We start from the raw sequence: 15,029 nt of genomic DNA on the forward strand, positions 1-15,029 counted from the left end.
GCAGGTCAAACCAATTTTCAGAAGTATATAATGTATGTGTCAGACTAACCTGACTGTGTTGCGTCATAGGGCAGGCACAAAATTACTGAGATTGATAAACAAGAACCACTGTCCGGCTGTTGGTTATGACTTGACAACATCCATCGCAATGTGTCAGGAATTTGCTATAGGGCCCAGCCATTTCTAGTTACGGCCCTGCTTCAGCTCCTAAGGAAAACATTAATCTTATGACTTTACAAACGCTCTATTACAGGAAATGTTATCTGCTGAATCCGACTGATGATCCATGTAATAAAGACATTGAGCAGCTGAAGAGCCAATCACTAGCTGATCGTTGTCTTTTAGCATGTTATAAAATTATCGGTCGCACATCACTACGTATAATAAGTAGCTTGGCTAACGGCTGATGTCAGTATATAAAATAATAAAGTATATACTTATCTCCCCAGGCTTCCCCAATGTTCTTCTGGCTTTTTGTTGTTCACCACAGCCGCCAATGGCACACTGATACGCCTCTGAAGTGACAGAACACTGTCTGTGGTGCTATCCCATCCAGGTTATTGATTGGCTGAGCAACCTGTCACTGCAGAGATAATACTGTCACACTTGGAACACACATTACGGTCATATCAGTGACTGACTAATGCACCATACTGTTACTGAATGAAACACATTATACACAGACCGATGTTCTTCTACCCTATACAATGACCACATAGAGTTAGATACTGGCTGTACGCAGAATCCCCGCAATCCCCCCACCCAGACTGCCTTATGACAGTCAAGTCCAGCGAGTGTCAGGTGTGGTGGCAGGGTTACACAACTGGGCGAAGCTAACCCCTCAAGATTTCCAAAGTAGGTCAAGCAAAGTTCCAATGGAGTAATTCAGCTTATGCTATATGCTCCACTGCGGATCAATATCTAGTGGGTAGATTGTCCTGACTGTTCAGAATAGCCCAGGTTTAGGCAAGGTGTACCCAGGTGAAAATTACCTTTTGGGTTAAGTGCATACTTGCTCTCTCCCAAACTCTTACAAAACTGTCTTCTCTCTCTAACTCCAACCAACAGAAGACCCTACAAGGGCCTGGCTGTGGACTGCAGCAGCAACTCTCTCTGTTTCTCCTACACTGCAGACAACTGGAACAAAAAGACCAGGGGGGCGCGTTGTGGCATTTTGCACTGGGATTTGATTATAGTTTTTTTTTTTATATAGTCCGGCCCTCCGACGGTCTTAGGGACAGTGAACTGGCCCCCTGTGTGAAAAGTTTGGGGACCCCTGGTGTAAATCAACATCTATCATCCCAGAGTGTGACACCGAACAGTGGGACACCACATCTGTATGTGATGCTCCATTTGCTTTACACGGATCTGAGACTCCTGCCTGACACAGCAACTGGTACTGTAAGAGCTCTCCGGCACTTGGACTGAACTACAATATACAAGGGACAGCGGGAAGTAAATAGCACAAAGAGAAATAGAAGGGGAAGGGGGTGCAATGACCTTCTGGTCTTGGCCCAAGGGTAGACATTATCTTGATGTCATATTAGCTATTAATCTAGTAGGCTGATGGTGGCTTTACACATTGCATTTTTCTGTGCATTTTTGGTGGAAAAAAAGGTGTGGCTGGATGATGTTAGTTTGAAGTCAATAGAAAAAGGTGTGAGAGCTATTTGCACATTTCTTCCTGAAATCCTTGAACTTTATGATCAAATTATTGCATAAATTGTAACAAAAAACTCTTGTGCTAAAAAGCAATATTTTAGAAAACAGGCACAAAAACTGCATGAGATGCAAAAAGAGCGAGAGAGAGAGAGAGAGAGAGAGAGAGAGAGAGAGAGTGAGAGAAACATTAAGCCCTCTTTTCACAGAAACCCTGAAAAGGTGCCTCGAAAGTGTGTAAAGTGCATTTATAATTTAGCACAAACCGTTTAATATGCCAAGTATTCTAAGCTACTTGGTATGTCTAGGAAGAATGCAATGGACTAGCCGGTGAACACAGATCTGCTATAATACTAGACTATGGCCCAGACTTATCAGTCTGTCTGATGTGCATAAGAACAAATCACAGCTCAGCTGAGTTAGAATCAGTTTTTGCCTGGGCAATAATATTGTGTTTGAGCCTCAATTATTTGACAAAGTTTTTTCTGGCTCATCAGGAACGTGATTAATTAATAGTTCGGGCAATTACGCACGCGGCGATAGCAAACATGTTTGTTTATTTATTTACTTTTATTTATAACCTGGGAAAAGGGGGGTGATTCTGACTTTTATTAGGGGAGGGGGATTTTTACTAATAACAATACTTTTTTTTTTACTTTTACACTTATACTAGAAGCCCCCCTAGGGGACTTCTAGTATAAGTGCTTTGATCTCTCATTGAGATCTCTGCAGCATAGATATGCTGCAGAGATCCATGAGATAGGCACTCCTTTACTTCCGGCTGCTGCTGTCATGTTTGAGAGCTGCATCTGATTACTGTATTAGCGGGCACGGGGATCGGACCGTGCCCGCTAATAGCGGCGGTCCCGGGCTACAAACGGCACCCGGGACCGCAGCGGTTTAAAGCAGGGTCGCCGCGCGGCCCCGCTCTGAACGTCCTTAACGGAATCAGGGCGTAAATATACGCCCTATGTCGTTAAGGGGTTAAACAACGGCTGTGATTAATACTGGACTTACACTGTGCTGCCCTCTATGGAATCCCGGCTGGAGTGTATACACATGGTATACACTCCGCCCGAGACCCCTAGCGGTGCTGCTGTTCAATGAATAGCAGCCGCAGAAAAGCTGTAAGTGCACACTCGGCCGCACGCTCCATTGAGTGCAGCAGCGAATTTGGATGCGGGCATGCACGGATGCGCCCACATGCAAATTAAACCGTAGTGAAGATCATACCGCAGTACCAGCCGGGAGGATCTTCTCTAACAATGGCCGGTGTCATACAACGTGTGAACGTAGCCTAACTCAATGTGAAAAAAACTACTACAGTATCAAATCTGTATTCTACAGCATCATGTCGGCAATGTGTCCCGTACATGTGACTGTACCTAAAACCGTCATGTGTATCATATAAAATAAACTGATAATCTGACAATCTTAATGACACCAGCAGCATTAATCTCAGTAATCTGTCATCGGACAGGTTAAGGGGTCACTTATACAGTATGTTTACATGCCTACATTTCTGCCGCAGTATTCTGCATGAGAGTTTCAAGTCCACTTGTTGACAAGTAATCATTTTATACCATAGCCATCATTGAGTATATTTTGTATCCCTTAAACTTCTCGGAATGACAGCTCAGAGAAAATCCCCCCTTACCCATAGCTAGGATTTTAAGCTTTTCTGTAAGTTTTACAACTTAACTAGAATTCACGGTGTAAATACACAAAGTTCCACTCTCCTTTCCAGAGGGATTTGCTGATCACCATGACATTTTCCACTTTCTCTGTATAGGTCAAGAGGTATGGTGTTTGGACCAGCCAATTTAGGAGAAGACGCACTTACAAACTATGTTTCCAAACATTGCTGCAACTCTTGCTGTCGGAAACTTAAACTGCCTGGTATGTATTATACATGCTTGATTATACCGTCAGTCAACTTTTTTTTATTATTTTTTTATTATGTTGTTTAAATGTAGAACTTGTGCCTAATTTCCAGTGCAGTGCTGACATTCTGCTTTCAAGATTATAAAAAATATTCTGAGAGGAGTTTAGGAAAGGATTTACTTAAGAGCTGCTCAGAGAAGAGATTAAACAGCATTGACACTTTTACATTAAATGAGGCACATGATGAGACAGTCTTTCATTGCTGCTGAGTCTATTAAGTACAGCTGCTGCGCGCCTACCTCTCTGGCCTTGGCTTGTCAATCATTTCAAAGAAGAGGAATAGCACCGATACCGCCATAACCAGCCATGCAATGCAAAATTATATTAAAGTGACCCCTACTGTGTCAGAAGGGTGCACACGGTGTTAACAATTCCGTAATTAAACTCTTTATCCCTGTCTCTTATTTTAAGTCTTTGCTTTCCTTCCGAGTTTCGCAAGGATCATGTGGATCTTATATTCAGTTTATCTGTGCTGAGACAGAGTCATGCAGTCCCACCTTTTCATTAGAAATGCTTGTTAACCTCAAGGGCATTCGCTATATGTTTTTCGAGTTGTAATTGTAGACTGTTTGAAGTCCGACTCTAAAAAAATCTATTTTTTTTTGTTATGCTTTATCTTTTGTATTATACTCCTCTGAAGTGATGCGACTGAGGGCAACATTCATTCACCCTGCTCATTTCTTATACATTTGGAGAAAGCCGACTATTCCGTTATTCACGAACAATAAATATATCCATTCAGCAGAGAAGGAATTTAGTCATTAGGAGAAATTTTGCTCTTGTTATGATGTTGTCATTAATGCATCATACACTTAGGACAAACTAAATGAGATTTCTGTTTACAGTAATTGTGAACGGACTTAGCGGCGATTGTCTGAAATTCAATAGTTCCATTTAGTTTTATTATAACCACCCCCTACGAAAAAAAAAGTGTGTCTTAAATTGGGTTGCAAAACATGGTACAAAAGATATTTATGTAATTTTTTTTCTGTTCTTTGTGGCTTGCATTGCAGCGTAGGATTATTGTATTTAACATAGGTATAGAGAGAAATGTTTCCTGTGGCTGAAAATAAGCAAAATGTGTAGAAGGCTTTGATGGCTGATCATTGTTCGGGGGGGAATTGTGTAATTTACAAGGATTTTTTACAAGGAAAATTCAAGTAAACTTGAGCAGTGGTTGAGGTATTTTAAGCAGGGTATCTACACAGTGTTCATCACTTATTCTACAGCTCCCAGAAGAGGCTATATTTAGTCCTTGGTATTTCTATAAAAGTCAACATTTGGGGGGAAGTATTGGTAGAAGTTCCCTTTTTTTTTTTTTTTTCTAAAAAAAAGTTACTGGCAATGCTGTTTAGCCAGGTGATCCACAGGCGGCAGCATACAGAGCTACTCCCAAATGGTCTTTACAGCAGGATGCCAGACTTAGGGCCGTATTACACAGCTCAACGCCTAGTGTAAGCGAGCGCCTATCACACGGCTTGATAATCCTGCAGAAGGGGCTGTGTATATATATTGTCAGTGATGTCCGTGCAGCCCTTGCCCTATTGTAAAAAATAAACCTTATACATACTTCTCTGCGTTTTCCAGTGTCCTTTTCACTTCTCGCTTTCATCAGCTGATCATTGTCTTTATTAGGGTACAAACACACACACCGTATACGCAGCAGATACGCAGCAGATACGCAGCAGATTTGATGGTGCAGATTTGATGCTGTGTTCAGTTATTTAGATCTAATCTGCTGCGTATTTGTTGCGTATTTGCTCCTTATTTGCTGCGTATCGCAGCAGTAAATACGCTGCGTATACGGTGTGTGTGTTTATACCCTTACACAGAACAATAGTCGCTCTTTGTAATAGGGCCCTTACTATGCTGCCTTTCCTTCTTTTTCTACTGGTTGTAGGAGGGATACACACCACTACTCCAAATTCTTCCAGTCATTACAGATAGAAGGCTCCCTCTTTCCCCCTTTGGTTAGAAAAGTGCCCACCAGCTGTCCACCCCTTTATCTGAGTGGTCAAAACAAGGCCCCATTTATTCTCTCCTGCAATTATTGCAGTCAACACTCTGCAATACTCTTTATACTAACCCTCCCATGTTTCCATGACCTGCCCCTTTATTTATTGATTAAGTAACATAAACAACAAATACAGTAGCTGGATGAGCCTGCGTTTGACTCCTAAATATGGTTATGATTTGAAGTTACTTAAAGGGGCTATACATCGAAAATCTCTTTCTTTCAAGTCCACTGGTTTCAGAAAGTTATATAGATTTGTAATTTTCTTCTATTTAAAAATCTCAAGTCATTCCCATACTAATCAGCTACTGTATGTCCTACAGGAAATGTTGTTTTCTTTTAAGTCTGACACAGTGCTCTCTGCTGACATCTCTGGCTGACACATGAACTGTCCAGAGTAGTAGCAAATTTCTATAGAAAACCATTTCTATAGAAAACCAGACTAAAAAGAATACACCACTTCCTGCAGGACATACAGCAGCTAATAAGTATGGAAATATTTTTAAATAGAAGTAAATTACAAATGTATATAACCTTTAAACACCTTTTGATTTGAAAGAAAAAAGATTTTCACTGCATAACCCCTTTAAGGGCTTCAAAGATGCAAGTGTCACATATGACTTGCGTACATTACTGGATCAATAAAGCAGATTCTAGTTGCGTAACATCAGGGTCAGTGGCAGCTTTGTTCTGTGCACAGTCACCTCCCCAAAGTTTTATCTAAGCTAGTGATTGTACTATTGCAGACTTATAAACCAAATCATATTATGTGTGTAGATAACAGATATGACATTTGCCTGCTTTATAAAGAAGATTGTATACATAAGGAGTAGTTTGCGGTTTAGAATCTAATAAATCTATATCTTATCTACTTGTTTTCATATGAAAAATCCAATATTGCTTTCATAAAATGCATGCAAGCAACAACTGTCTGAAAAGGCAGCTATTTCCAACTTCTTTTGAATCACATACTAATGAACCTGCCTCAGCCAAAAGATAAAAACCCTTTAACTAAGTGTTCGTAATGGGCTAAAATGGCACTAAAGATGTACTGTATTTATAGAGTTCTCTGAAATCTAGAAGAAACATAATATGGTGTCTTCACGTAATGTTCCAGTCACCGGAAAGATCTATCTAGTGCAAAAGTAGATGCGGCAGCAGTTCTTCTCCTATTCAGGGAAGTTCATTGTAACACCATGGGGGAGGGGTCTGCAGGGAGAATATGAGTGATTTGATAGTAACCTGCAAAGACAATTCTAGAAGCCAGTATATATGTATCATTTATTTATGTTTTAAAAACATCCCGTAATCAAAAAACTAAATTTTCCTAATATTTTATTTACTAAATTTCCTAATATTTTATTTACTAAATTTCCTAATATTTTGTTATCCTTCTGTGATCTCAGTTGTGTATGAAAACAATTGTTCAGTTTGTTGAGAACGACAAGTGATGTACATAATACAACTTTAATATACTGTTTTATTATATATATTCACTACATGCTCTATGTTTGTATTATATGTCCATTCATTTAGTTTATTCTGGGTAAATGTATCCGATACAGCCAAGCTTCCCTGTATGCTCCTTTGCTTCTTTTACATTTCTCTTGAATTCTAAGGCAGAGTTAGATGGGAAAGGACATTCAGGAACAGACTATTATATGATATGTCATTATTTTCGCTGCTCTCTCAAACATTTGATCTTCTTCACCTACAGATTTGAAAAGAAATGACTACTCACCTGGGAGGATCAATCTGGGGTTTGAAATTGGAGAAGCGGACACGGATGAAGACATTTTGGAACATAATACAAAACTGTAGAACAACATTCCGCAGAACTATGTAATAATCCTTACCCTGGATGCTGTAGTGTAGTATGGGTGGACAGACCTCATCCCGAATGGGAGAATTATTGCCACTCCTCATGTATGTTTTCCTAACCATCAGAAAGTCATGTCCTACAATAGACCTTTATTTATCTGTGAAGAAATCTTATTTTTGCAGGTGTAATATACATTTATAAGATTAACATTGAATGCACAATTATACAATAAAGTGACAGATAATCTTTTTTGTATGTTTAGTTACCATGTTTCTTACAATTACACAGCTTGTTGCCAAATATTTTGTAGAATGTACTGATAGATAAAAGTACGTAAAGACACACACTGATATACTGTATATATGTATATATATAAACTGTATATATATATATATAATACACACACTACATTGAGCCATGTTTATAGTCTACACAAACAGGATATGTGTGGATAGTTACAGGGGCACTCTACCTCTAGTCTCCTACCTGTATAGTTGGGGGAAGTCACACTGCAGTGTGGAACATCGAGGCTCCTGAAGTTTTCCCTATATGGCACCACCCTAAGAAAGCATTCACATTTCTGTGCGAGGTTTGTAAATATGGACGATGTGCTGCGGAACGGAGTTCATAGCTCCCGACATCATCATTCATTATGATGCTGGGAGCTTCAAAACTGTTTGAATATTTCCATATCCAACATGACAGTACAGTAGTGAAAAGATTTCCCAGCATCAAAAGAAATTATGATGCCGGGAGCTACAAACTCTGTTCCGTAGCTCACCATCTGTATTTACGGACTGTGCACGGAATATGTGTATGCCTCCTTACTCAGGCACTATACAATTATTGAAACTCTGCCCCACTCACTTGAGTGGCGCAGAATTTCTATTCTGTGCTTATAGTTACCAAAATGAAATGTCATAATGCACCAAAATTCTCTAAACATGGCGGCCGCACATTAGCATACAGTACAGTCACTCTGGAGCAAGGAATTATGGCTATGGATTATGGATTATCCATAATCCCTTGCTGCGGTCCAATCACCTGCAAGCCCCACTGTGATGTCAGCACCTCCCTCTCTATTTAAAGGACAACTCCCATGAAAAACTTTTTCTCAGTAATTGAAGCACATTACAAAGTTATATAACTCTGTAATATGCTTCAATCACCTATCTGCCTCCCTTCCCTGTCTTTTCCCCCCTCCACCCCCCCACCAGGAGGTGTAGGAAACTCCTACATACCTAATTACTGTCATCACCAGGCTGCTCTCTCCGCTCCTTCTTGTGACGATGAGTCATCAGCAGGAGGGCTGGTCTAGCTCCTGTTACACCAGCCTCCCCCTCCCCTGCGTCATGTCACTTGCTTATCTTCTCTCCGACTGACTCCCGGCATATAATCAGCTCCCCCCTCCCCTCATATTCTCTCCTGCTGCCGAGTGGACTCAGTGAGTGAAGATAAGCAAGTGACATGGACTCAGATGGCTTGCAGTTGCTCAGCCAATGGGAGCTGAGCAAGCTGAGTCACCTGACAAGGCAGGGGAGGGGGAGGCTGGTGTAACAGAAGCTAGCCCCGCCCTCCTGCTGATGACTCATCATCACAAGAAGGAGCTGAGAGAAGAGCCTGGGGACGACAGAAATTAGTTATGTGTGAGTTTAGTGCACTTCCTGGTGGAGGGGGGAAAAGACCGGGAAAGGAGGCAGATAGGTGATTGAAGCATATTACAGAGTTATATAACTTTGTAATGTGCTTCAATTACTGGGAAAAAGTTTTTCATGGGAGTTGTCCTTTAAGGTGATTAGTTTCCTGGAGGTGTCCGTCTGTGCGTGTAGTGGAAATAAGTTGGAAGCAGACAGTTAGTGCATAGAGAGAAGAATAGAGATAGTGAAAGAGAGGAGAGGAGGGTAGATTGTGGGTTAATTTTGGGTGATTCTCTGTGAAAGCTGTCAAGTATCCAGTTTACCAAGTAACTGGGTGCCTATTGTACATTAAGCAAAGTCACTGGGAGCAATGTCCATATTATAAACTCACTGGACACTGTAAACTTAGTGTGTTATAACAATTCACTGGGAGCAGTAAAGAGAAAGTTCATATTATTAAATGACTGGGTGCTGTAAACTTATAGTGTATTTGTCAGGATGGGGCAGGTAGGGACCAGACACGACAGTGAGCCCTGAAGCTGAACCCACCAACTGTCCCTACCTACTTGCCTCAACCAGCCCTAGGCGGCTGTGGACAACCACGATGATGTTCCCTGGACTGGTGCTCTGATCCACCAGGCTCCAGACAGGCAGAGAAACCAGTCAATCAAACAGACTATTCAGTTGTGAAAATCAAGTCTAGCAGCTTCTCAACTTAACTCCTGCATTGCCAGGAAGCTGAGAAGCAAGCGGGTGTGTCACACAAAAGCAAAAAAAGGCCCCAGTTCACACCAGGTTACTGCACAATCCTGACAGTAATCTAGCTATTCACTGGTATCAGTGAAGACAACTTCCGCTTTAATAACTTAGTGTGCGCTGTAAAATCATAGTTTGTTATACCTATTCACTGGGATCGGTGAAGACAGCATTCGCCTTAATAACTTAGTGGGCGCTGTAAAAACAGTTCCTATTGTCAGTGAATGCTGCTTTTAAATTCGTGGCACTATCCACCATCCAATAAAATTTATTTTTGCCCTTCTAAAATCTGGAAAACAAGAAATATGTCCAAGCGTCTAAAAATATCAGGCCCTTCTCAGGGTATGGGTAGTGTCAGTGGCCAAAGTGGCACACAGAGTATTCTGAGACCCAATTCCAATTTCCAGTGTTGTCAGCCAGGGAGGTCCTGCTGAGCCTAGCAGCTTTACTAAACCCTGACACATTGGATGCAGGGAACCTATTTGAGAAAGCTGCTGAGTGTCAAATTCAAGGAAGTGTTGAGACTTCTGGGGTTGACGCACCCCAGAGCATTGAGGAAAGCAGCCTCTGGCCACAGTACGGGATCATTGCGCATGGCTCTGGAGGACGAAAGCTTAGGAGAGGACAAGTTTGTCCCAGATTACAAAATTGGTTGTTTTCACTAGTTGTTAATTAAATTTTTTTGGCAGTTTTCTGGCCCATTCAGCTCAACTTTGAGATTACAGTAATTTTACTTGACATGTTTACCCCCTACAGTTACCACCCTCAGATGTCTGTCCTTGGCCCCTCAGGGTCAAAGAGAGTCAGAGCACTGCTGCTGCCACCACCTGGTGTCTGTTCTAGCCCTCTCAGGGTAAAAAAAAATCAGAGTGCTTCCTCTGCCCCCTCTCGTTGTTTATTCTAGGCCCCTCAGGGTCGAAAAGAGTGCTGCCACGTCCAGGTGTCTGTTCTGGAGCCTTCTAGGACCATTGCTCCTGATGGGGCTTCCGCTTTAGAATGTCTACTGTTCTGGGAGAAAGTGTAATTTAACACTGCTGATCCACCGGTGTCCATGGAGAAAGGGTAAGTATATACTGCTGATTCACCAACATCCACTGCAGTCCCAGGAGAAAAGTTGGCTTCATGCCACTGGTCCACCAACGTCCACTGCTGTCCTGGGAGAAAGTGTTATTTTACGTCGCTCATTTACACATATCCACTGCTGTCCTGGGAGAAAATTGATGTTATGCCACTGGTACACCAATGTTCACTGCTGTCCTGGGAGAAAGTGTCATGTTACATTGCTCATTTACCAATGCAGTGGACATTCAAAATACAGTGGTGCCTTGGATTATGAGCATAATTCATTTCAGGACCTTGCTTGTAATCCAAATCACTTTTAAACCAAAGCAAATTTTGCCATAAGAAATCATTGAAATGCAGACAAATGGATCCACACCCCAAAAATTAAGATTTTTTGATTAAATGAATGATTTATTCTGAATAACATGTAAAACTAATAAAATAAACATTTGGAAGCTGAATATGTGATATTAGAAGTTACTGTGCAGTATAGTAATCAGCATGTGGAGCATAATGGATATTAAGTGCATAAACCTGAAAAAAACAGCAGGAGTTTGTAGATATAGGAAAGAACTGCAGATCCCTATTATGCTGGAGTGTAGTACAATAGGATACAATAGAGAAGTGTTACTGTTGTTAGAGGTCTGTGTGGTCACATGAGGGAAGGGGTTTGTGTTCAGCATGGAGTCATGGACCAATCGGGAAGTGAGAATCACAGAGCCGTGCAGGAGGATAGTGACATAAACTTTTCTATACAGCAGTGTGAATGGCTGAGTGTAAGTACAGGCACATTATAGCAGCAGTGTGTATAGCTGAGTGTAAGTGCTGGCACATTATAACAGGAATGGAGAGGATGGGAAACACAAGGGCTGACAGAGACTGCAGGGAGTATGAAGGAATGAGCAGGGCAGATGTGGGCACATACATGCAGCGCTCTCTGTCCGGGGAGAGAGAGGTTACAGCTATGGAGAGATTACTTCCACCGTCCTTTCCCCTTATGCCAACCCCAGCCTGGAGTGGATCTGCTATGATTTGCAAGGTGGGGGAGACTTCCTGGGACAGAGTACAGTGCTGTAGACCACTCTGTGCAGACCATTCTTCTCCCCCACTTCCCATCCCACCCAGTACAGGGAGCTCTTAAACCAAAGCAATGCTCTTACACCAAGTTACAATTTTGAAAAACTGTGAGCTCTTCTTGCAAAGTGCTCTTAATCCAAGTTACTCTTAAACCGAGGTACCATTGTAAATTTAAACAAAATGAACTTAAATTGAATTAAAAATAAAATTGACACTAAAATTGATGGCACTTAAACTTAACTGGGGAGAAAAAGGTTTCCACACAAAGGGAGCTGAAAGGGTACTTAAAAATAAATTGGACAGTGTGAAATGTCTTATTAGGGTACGTTCACACGTATGGGATCTGATTTGATGGCACAGATTTGAACCTGCAGATTAGCTTTGAATCTGCTACTTCAAATCTATGCCATCAAATGTTCTGCAGTTTCTGTATGTGTGAACACACCCTTTGAAACCCTTTGAGATTCATTTGTATTCCATTTGCGATTAATATCAAAACCAACCCAAAATTTGTGAAACAAATTGTCAGCTGCTTCGCTCGTCTCTAATCTTCATCATCACTAAAGGAACTTTTGTATGGCATGATTATCATGCAATAAATCGATAAATCCTTCGGTGTAATCGTTAAATCTTCTGGTGTTAATGCGGCAACAATCAAACGATGAACGAAAATTTGTGTATGTCACCGTTCGCATCTTTTTAGCTGACCTCAAAATCATCATTAATCATTCTCAAGTCTTTCAGTGTCAACACTCGGCGTTCACAGTATATATTATGGACGCAATTACAATTTCATCATCTTTGTGATCGTATTAACGTCTTTTCTTAGTTATGTATCTTTTAGTCTAAACGCCTATAGTTTAACCCGTTAAGGACTCATGATGTGCTGGTAAGTCATAGGAGCCTGTCATTCAAGTAGCTGAGCTCACTTCATAGCACGTAGGGACCTTCTGCTATCATGGTGACAACAGGGAATAGGATGGCCAGTGGGTAAATATGCAGGAAAACAGGGAAGAGGAAGTAGTGGTGTGTGAGGCGTGCCAAGGTGCAGCACAAACGCCAAGCCATTACTACTTTTTGACACTTGGTTAGAGTATGTTTGTAAAGAGTGTAAAAAATCTACTGTATGGAGGCTTTGAAAACAGGGACCACACCACTAGCGGATTATAATAGGGCAGTTTCAGGCGGTAGCCTGGGGGCCCTGAGCTCCTGGGGGGCCCATGGCCACCCAAACAGACTTATACTTTCAGTGGTGTCTTGTCTCCTGGCTACAGTTCTGCCATGATTTGCAAAAAAACGCTGCTTCTTTACAGTACCTTGATTTTGCACAAGTCAGGGCATCATGACATTATCTATCCTGTACTAAAAACACCACGCTAGTGCTGCCATAGTTACAGCTGGGGGCCTATGGTAAAGTTATCCGCCCCTGAACCACATACACAAGGGGGCACACACCTATACTAAACTGTCAGCACCGGTCTGGGTGCCGACAGATTCCCTTTAATTTAAAAGAGGTCGCATTTAGAATAAGAACTTTGTTTTTCAATGTAAAATATTTTGCTCTTTCATTCAGTTGTAGCTGGAGTTCTAGGTTTTTTTTTTTTAACAGCAAAATGGTTATATTACTTCTGTATTGTATGTATGGATGTTTAATATTCTATATATTACATATCCCAAACATATTCCTTGGTTATTTATTTTTATTGCAATAAAATTCAATCTTCAAGTTTCATTTTTGGTATTTCTGTAGAACTGGGATCTGTTTGATAGCGGCATGTTTCCTGCTGTCCCTTAGCTTTTAACACTTCTAGATTGTAAGTCATTTTTTTTCTACAACTCCTAGCATTATAAATATCCCATGGTTTTTATCATCGACCTAACTGTAGTAATGTTTTTGAATAATTACTCTTGGAAGTTTCCTATTAAGTAAGGTAAAAGTAATAGTAAAAACTAAGTTTTCATAATGGTATTAACATATTCTTAATACACAGATTATAATGAGTCATTGAAATATTTTAATGTACACTTTTTACTGACAACAAAACCTGATAGTATGCAAAGAAAAAATATATGAAAAGGTCATGACTGGTCATATGTAAGAAGCATATACCGTAAAAGGTACTACGGTATGTATAATCGCATAGTATGTAGCTCTACATAGAATTATTTTGTTAATATAGAGACTTTACAGTACTCAAGATCTTAGGGCAATACAATTGTAACCTCAAAAAATCTTAATATTGTCAGCAGCCCAGGCCAACTTAAAATCTGCAGGTTTAGTAGTTTATTGAGGGTGCTGTAAACACTCAACATTGAAACTGCAACACCAAAAAGGAAAAGTCATGGAATTATGGAAATTACAGATTTGGCATGTTAATGATATGCAAATAATATAAAAAAACATTCAAAACATCTCATTTATTTTATTCAGTATTCAGCATGAGTGCCACGAACAGAAATAGATGCACTTACATACCTTGTGAGGTTATTAATGGTCATCTGAGGAATGTTCTGCCACGCTGAATACATTTGGGCACAAATCATCAAGATCCGCTGCTGGCATCTCCATGTGCAATTTCCAACCAATTATGTGCTAGATGGGGGGCAAGCCTTGGCCATGCAGGCTGCTCACTGTAGCATAAGATACATGCAACCTGGTGAAAAAAAACTCCTGGGGCACTTCTGAGAAATAGCCATACCACTGGTTCCATGACCAAATTAATGTAACACAGAGATGTTACTACACCTAGAATGAGGGCAAGTGGAGGTCTAGAAACCACACATTTTACTACCCCACCCCATAATCCCAGGTGTAGGACTGATATGATCTTTGCTAAAAGTTTACACCACTGTACATCAAACATGAATTAGGCCTGATAAAGTTGTTATTTCATCCGTTATATATTTAAATCAGATAATAACTTCTCAATTTAAATATTGAAGTTGAGAACTAATTAAACTGGATTAATGTATAACAATACTAATATCCTTCAGTAAAGGACATTGCTATAAATCCTGTCGATCCACTATACCCAAGCCTCAGGTGATAATTCTGTAA

The 15,029-nt window shown here is 40.7% G+C and overlaps 1 protein-coding gene across 6 annotated transcripts in view; it reads left to right on the forward strand.

The window, feature by feature from the left end:
* TRPM6 (transient receptor potential cation channel subfamily M member 6) overlaps positions 1-7,694 on the forward strand; it is a 141,344-nt gene extending 133,650 nt beyond the window's left edge. For all 6 annotated transcript variants that reach the window (XM_069961837.1, XM_069961835.1, XM_069961834.1 and 3 more), the window contains 2 exons: positions 3,452-3,558; positions 7,335-7,694. In XM_069961837.1, the coding sequence (XP_069817938.1) occupies positions 3,452-3,558; positions 7,335-7,438 (211 nt within the window). In that variant the 3' untranslated portion in view covers positions 7,439-7,694. The remainder of the gene's footprint in view (positions 1-3,451; positions 3,559-7,334) is intronic.
* The last annotated feature ends 7,335 nt before the right edge of the window (positions 7,695-15,029 follow it).

This window comes from Dendropsophus ebraccatus, chromosome 3, assembly GCF_027789765.1.
Source record: "Dendropsophus ebraccatus isolate aDenEbr1 chromosome 3, aDenEbr1.pat, whole genome shotgun sequence".
NCBI classification, from domain to species: domain Eukaryota; kingdom Metazoa; phylum Chordata; class Amphibia; order Anura; family Hylidae; genus Dendropsophus; species Dendropsophus ebraccatus.